General features: G+C 51.6%; 1 protein-coding gene across 1 annotated transcript; it reads right to left on the bottom strand.

The window, feature by feature from the left end:
• Nucleotides 1-3,595: 3,595 nt before the first annotated feature.
• LOC123063229 (uncharacterized) lies at nt 3,596-5,209 on the bottom strand. The gene is made up of 2 exons (XM_044486970.1): nt 4,761-5,209; nt 3,596-4,632 (listed from the first exon to the last, which is right to left on the bottom strand). Exons 1-2 carry the CDS (start codon nt 4,962-4,964, stop codon nt 4,249-4,251), a joined length of 588 nt encoding a protein of 195 aa, XP_044342905.1. The 5' UTR covers nt 4,965-5,209; the 3' UTR covers nt 3,596-4,248.
• Nucleotides 5,210-6,766: the final 1,557 nt, after the last annotated feature.

Here is a 6,766-nt window from a genome sequence, read left to right as displayed (position 1 = left end):
TGTTTGCGGGCGCGTCAATGCTTGTCTGCCTTTAAATGTTCTAATCGTTATTTTTAAAACCTCAAATCAATGCAAACACTGCACATCTATTATTTACACATAATAATTATGAACACCACACGCAAAAAACATATATTCGTACATAAATATATGTTGTTCAATCATAAAACTTATTTAGAGTTCATCATTGAAACATAAAATTCATTCATATTTTAGCGTGGGCGGACCTATATTCCGGGTTTCTCAAAATCATGTGTGTGGGCTCAATTTCATCCTTCATAATTATGTTGTGTAAGATTACACAACATGTCATCAGCTCCTAAAGTGTCTTCGGTTTTGACATAACTGCAACTCCACGAAAAATACCACAACGATGTTGGAGCACTCCGAATGCACTCTCGGCATTCTTTCCAGCACCTTCTTGCATTTGCGCAAAGAGAGAATGTTTCCTACCTCAGGTTTCGGATATAGTCTTCACAAACGTCGTCTATTGAGGATGGATATCATCAGCAAGATAGTAACCAATTTTATAATTGCGTTGGCGGTGTAGTTGCACGTCGGACCATCCCAATCATAAAGACTCTTGAACAAAGGAGGTCGCTAGAGCACATTGATGTAATTATGAGAACCATGTGTGTTAAGAAAAGCATGACAAGTCTACAAGTCCTTTGATGTCACTGCTTCAATTATGATGGTGGTATTTTTGGTGTTACTTTGGTAATGCCCACGGAAACCTTTCGGACCAGTTTTTCTATTGGCAATGTATGCAATCAACTGAGCCGAAGATACATGAGAAACCTGTTCATGCTTAAATTGCCAAAAAAAATTGGTGTCCCCAAGAATTTGTTCTCTCGGCAACTCCGGTCCAAACACCTTCATCACGGTGCATGCAAATTTCATGTACTTAAGGCATGTGATGTCTTCCATCCAGATTTCAACATCAATGGCATTTGCGGCTTTACGATAAGTAAGTATCCCGAAGCCATGCATTTCCCCAAAGGAGAGAAGGAAAGTTGTCTGCAACAATCCTTTCTCGGCTTGAAGTAGTCATTAGTCTCCTCCAGGACATTCACTAAGCGCAAGAACAACTTTCTCCTCATGCGGTAGCAAAGTCAAAGAAAACATCATGGTATGTTATGTCCACTGTGAAGTAGTCCTTGTAGAGAAGCCGTGCGCCAGCGATCATATCCGGGGGGACAACTGTACCGTCGTTTATCGAACCCTTGAAGTTAGAACATGCTCCTCTTGCTTCTCCATTTCTTCTTGGATGCACATCATCATCATTTTAGTATCTTCATCATTCAAATCCGACGAATCGACTAACTCTTTGTATATGAATTCTTCGAGATCCTTGTTCCCATAGTCATCATCCGATGAATTCATCATTTGCCTACCACCAAGCAAAAGAAGTAAAAATTGCTTAGACATTTCATAGAACATACAGAGGGCGAGGTGTATGTCCAGAAGAGTTGGACGTACAGGGCGGCGTTCGGTGGCGGCACAAACGACGGTGTCGTGGGTTGGGGCCTCTGATGGCAGCGCAATGGGTTGGGGACGACAGCGGGGTTACAGTGGCAACGATGCGGACGAGACAGTTCATATGTAGGCTGGGAATTATAGGTGCTAGATGCTCCTACCGAGTGCATCAATTTTTATCTCCTTGCGACTCGTGAATAAAAAAACCCTAAGATACCTTGTTGCCAAACTCACGCTTATAGGTAGATGAGTGTCCCGAGTGAGCGGAGATTGTGCAGGACCGACGAGAATTCTGTAGGCGCCACAAATGAACTCCATTTGTTAGCGAGTGTGCCTCTACTATAGTGGAAGCTGAAGGCGGCGGCCTCATCGGTCTCTATGGTGAGGCTTGGGGTAGTTTCTCGTTTCGATGATGGTTGTTGTTTGGTTATGTTCTGGGCGCAATATACATTGTCGTGAATGGCTCTTGGACGACATCTTGTTTGGGTCTTGGTGGTTCATGCATGTTGTTCGCTCATTGATTCCTAGGCGCATAGTGGGAGTGGTGTGTTGATCCATTTGGGACTGAAGTTGTAGTCGTGCGACCTTGATTTTATGGTATTGAGCGTGACACCATCCTTGAGCTATATGCGCCCTTCCTATTCGTGGCTTCGGGGTGAACAAGGTAAGTTGTGTTGACGCTGCGATCTGAAAGGCGTTGTTTCAACCACCCGGGTCTTCTTGCGCGACGCCGATACACCTCTCCATGACGTGTCCTGGAAAGAAAAGAAAAGGCTGGCCACTGCTACCCAATGTTCTCCCCCGCCTCTGGCACCAACTCATCGAGGTGGAGGAGAACCAAATCCCACAAAGGTTCTCCCCCGCCTCTTGGCACCATATCACTGAGCACCGATCCCACAGACGAGTTGTCTTTCTCTAAAAAAGAACATTGGGATCCCTTTCATCCCGGGATCTACCGCTCCTTACCAAATTTCCCGGCATCCTTCACCGAACGCAGAAATCTTATCGGATTACTTCGTTATTTCCGGAAAAAAAATTCCAAGATACCTTGCTGCCAAACACACGCTTACAGAGGCAAACGAGTGACCGGAGTGAGCTCCGGTTGTCGAAGACGGGCGGGAACCCAGGAGGCGCCACGAACACGAACGAGCTCCATCCGTCAGCGTCCCAGTGTGCTCCACCACTACTACCACAAACACGAAGCAGTGCGTGTTCACAAGGAACCAAACGGCCCCGGAAACAAGAAAACCGACCCCAACGCTCCGTCCAAGCAGAGCGGAACAAAGGAGCAGGCGCCCCTTGACGGCACGCCAAAACCACCACCACCACCGCAAGTGACAGTACACAACAAGGCTTCCGTCTTCCCGTGGTGGTGTCCCGCTGCCACTACGAGACTACGAGACCCGGCTGTCAATCGCCCCTGTCTACTAAAGCGTCGACGTCGTCACCCCTAGTTGCCTTTGTCTTTGCCTTTGCCTTTGCCGGCACGAGAGTCTGTTAAGTTTCTGGGAAACTTCGCGGCCGGCCGGCCCTCGGATCACCCGAGCAGTCGGCGAACGCGAGGGCGCGGGCCCCGTGATGGGTGAATTTGTTCGGGAGGGAGTAGAAAAAAAAGGCGGACGGCAGAGGCCAGGGGGCGAAGGCGGCTACGTGGTTGCGTGCCCGTCGCTCGCACGCACGCACGGGCCGGACGGGGTCGCGGTCCGCGCCCGTGGAACCAACGGATGGACGGTCGATGGTGGGAAAGAGGCCGCCACGCCACGATACCCCCACTCGAGAGGTGAGGTGAGGTCAATGACGCGGCCTGTCTACTTGCCCGGCCTTTGCCGTCCGGGGAAGCAACGGGGCAGCGGCAGCTCGCGTCGAAAAGTCGCATCTCGCATGTGCATCTGCCTCTGCCCGGGGAAAATCGGGGGCCAACAGCTCACCCCGTCCACAACCGGGGGCCAGGACGGGATGGAATCCTGGGATTTGATCCGATCTCATCTCACTGTACTACACAACCACCGCCACAAACTTTGGCAACGGCAAAGAAAACAAAAGGCCTCTCTCTTGCATCCGAGGTTCCCAACACACACACACACACACACCAAAGGCGACAGGAAGAAATATCTGAATATGAAACAAGGGGGCAAAACTCGGGAGAGGTTATTGAATCAACTTATGCAATTCGATTACATGGTACAGCTGCATAACCAACAAGTTTATGTATGTACACACTTTCTTCATCCTTCCTTCCATCCTCTTTTTTACAAGTACAACCATGGTTACATGGCGGTGGTGAGATGAACACGACGATGGCCCGGCACAACTGCAAGGGCCATCTCCATCTTCATCCGGAAAGACCCTTCTTAGAACAAGATTAACACTCATGATATCTACACATCACCTCCTGACAAAACTAACTCGAAAAAAAGGTACAAATAGAAATCCTCTCTTTGATAAGATCGATCCTCTTTGTGTATGCTGCTGATGATGATCATTCTTCTTCTACTACTCTTAATTAACCTTACTTAGTCTTTAGACGACCCTGGCTACCCATCTCATGTTAATTCATCACGTAAACCCGTATGTATGTATGTATGTATGTATGTATATACCACAAGGAACACACGTAGCATATGGTGATACTGCTAGTAGTACGCTAGACGTAGGTACGTACGTACATACGCGGCGGCCGGCGGAAAACTGTACAAGGTCGGTGAGGACGACGGCGGTGGGTGGCTTCCCCCTTGCGGGTCGGCTCTGCTCGGCTCGGGCTGGGGCTGGGGCTCAGGCGCGGGCGGAGAGCACGCGGCCTCCGCCGTTGCTGCCGTGGGAGCCCCGGCAGGCCGCGACGTCGAACCCCTGGATCCTCACCGCCGGCGCGGCGTGCGTGTACGACGGGGCAAAACTGTGGTTACTACTGCTATTGCTATATGTTGGGACGTGGTGGTGGTGGGTGCGGCTGTGGTGGTGGAGGTGGTGGTCAAAAACCGCCGCGAGGTTGAAGTCGGCGGCGGCGTGGTGGCGCTGGTTGAGCAGGAAGTGGGGGTCGTGGACGAGCGGGTTGTCCGCGCGCGCCGGCGGCGAGCCGCCGAACAGCGCCCAGCCCCCCTCCCCCTCCTCCTCCGACTCGTCGTCGACCTCCCGCGTTTTGCTCTTCCCTTCTCTCTGCTGCAATAACAAAGAACAGGTTCTTGTAAGACAAATATCCATACACCAAAAAAATCAAGGCCAAGAAACAAAAGAACATGGAAATTTTCTTGCAAGAACTGGTTGAGGATTGGGAGGACGGACGGTACCTTTCTGCTGTTGCTGCCGGAGGAGGCGTCGAGGAGGAAGGGTGGGGGGCCGAGGATGAGGTCGGCGCTGCATGGCTGGGCGTGCACCCTGCGCGGCCGGGGCGCGCACAGCACCACCGTCGCCTCCGCCTGCCTGCCGCTCCCGGAGGACGAGGACGAGGACGACGACTCGACGAACATCCTCCTCATGGTTCCCGTCGGCATGCTCTCTCTCTCTCCTCAAAGATCTGCTCCTCCTATCTTCTACGTAAATCAGACTCTCTTCAGCTATGGCTAAATATAGCCAGCGATGCGCCTGCGTGTGTTGGCGTCCACTGGGAATAGAAACGGGGTGGATGGAGCGGAGGAACTGAAGCAGCGGAGGGGGCGGTTGGGTCGCCTCTCTCGCTCTGCCTTCCGTGCGTGTGAAGCAGGAGGAGGAGGAGGAGGAGGAAGGAGGCAATGCGATGCGACCTCGGCCACCACTCATAGATATACCAACCGCTCCTGAGTTGGCGCCCGGCTGGGCAGGTGGACCACGCCTCTCACCCCCAGCGCATTATTTTTCTCTGCCTCCATTTTTATTTTTATTTTTTATTTTTTGGAGGGTAGGCGCGAGACGCTGGCGGTAGGCCAGTAGTGGTGGCGACGCTGGCGCGGTTGCTTCACGATCGGTGTCGAGCGGCAGTGGAGGTGGAAGCCGCGCGCACATGAGGTGCCTGGCCGATCACGTGCGCCGCGCCAACGCAACTTGTGCCGTGTCTCCAGATTGTTCCCCGCGGAACCCAACCCAACCCAGCCCAGCCCGATTTTTTTTGCTTCGAACAAATGCCGGGGGCATCAAATCGTTATCACGGGCGTGCGACTTCTCCTGTTTGATTTGTGTGTGTGTGTGTGTGTTAACATCACGAAATATGTACGTGATGATATGATACCAGTGTTTTTAGGGGATTGATGATATGATACCAGTTGACTCTGCGTGTTATTGTGTCTATAGGAGTAATAGATAAGTTTCATGGATTCTTTTTTAACAAAACTTTTCATGGATTTTCTTGCTGGATCGGTTTTTTTTTCACTTCACAACTGAAAATTTTAAGTGATCTAAAACGGCTTAGAGCATCTGCACCCGTACTTGGCAAATCCGGTCCCTCGAACTCCGGAGACTGATCACACCTCTAATTTCTCTTCTCACGGCCGGACACTTAAATTAGCATACCTTAAATCCATAGTATAAAGCATGCAACTACGTAAACGACGCAATGCACACTGTTCGGCTACTGAATCAGGATATGCCATCAGCACGTGCAGCCGCGTCCATGTCGATCGGCAGCGAGACAGGCCTCAGCCACTCTCATCCTCTCCTTCCCACGGCAGGCACACCGGTCCCGGTAGCACTCATGCTCTAATGGACCGGTGATGGGGAAAGGAAGATTGGAAGGCTTCCGGGAGAACCGCAATGATCCAACGCACGAGGATTCGAGCGTCCGATGCCCGACGCAATGGACTCATGCTGGACATGTCACGCCGTCGGTCGGGCGCAGTCCTACCGGGACCGGTTGAGTGCAATGCGAACGACCATTGCCTCCTCCAACCCGCATGGGACGACACCCCAGTCAACAAATTCGGGTTGGTCCGAGTTAGATCCGCTGGTCGCAATGACGGGAAAAGCCGAAGATCGCCGAACGGGAGTTTAGGGGCTAAAAAGGAGTCGAGTGGTTAGGGTTTGGTCCGGGGAGCGGATGAGAACGAATATGTGTGGGATCGGGTGGGCAGGCATGGGTCGGGTTCGACGTGGTGGGCAGGCGTGGGGCGGTCCGATGTGGCGAACGTGTTCGGGCTTCCCCATATCCATCTCATATTTTGGCTGTATATAAGAGGCGCCGGTCAACTTGGACATTTGAGACCAGTTTGAGATATCTGTCTGAATCAAGGTTTTTTGACCGATCAATATCGGGTCGTCCGTCCGGACGTACGAGAAGGGTTTGAGGCGTCTCTTATATTTGTTTAACGAAGTACTACCTCTGGTA

The sequence above is a fragment of the Triticum aestivum genome, chromosome 3A (assembly GCF_018294505.1).
Source record: "Triticum aestivum cultivar Chinese Spring chromosome 3A, IWGSC CS RefSeq v2.1, whole genome shotgun sequence".
Classification (NCBI taxonomy): Eukaryota; Viridiplantae; Streptophyta; class Magnoliopsida; order Poales; family Poaceae; genus Triticum; species Triticum aestivum.
Note: the sequence above shows the minus strand (reverse complement) of the source record. Positions and strands in the feature narration are given on the sequence as shown.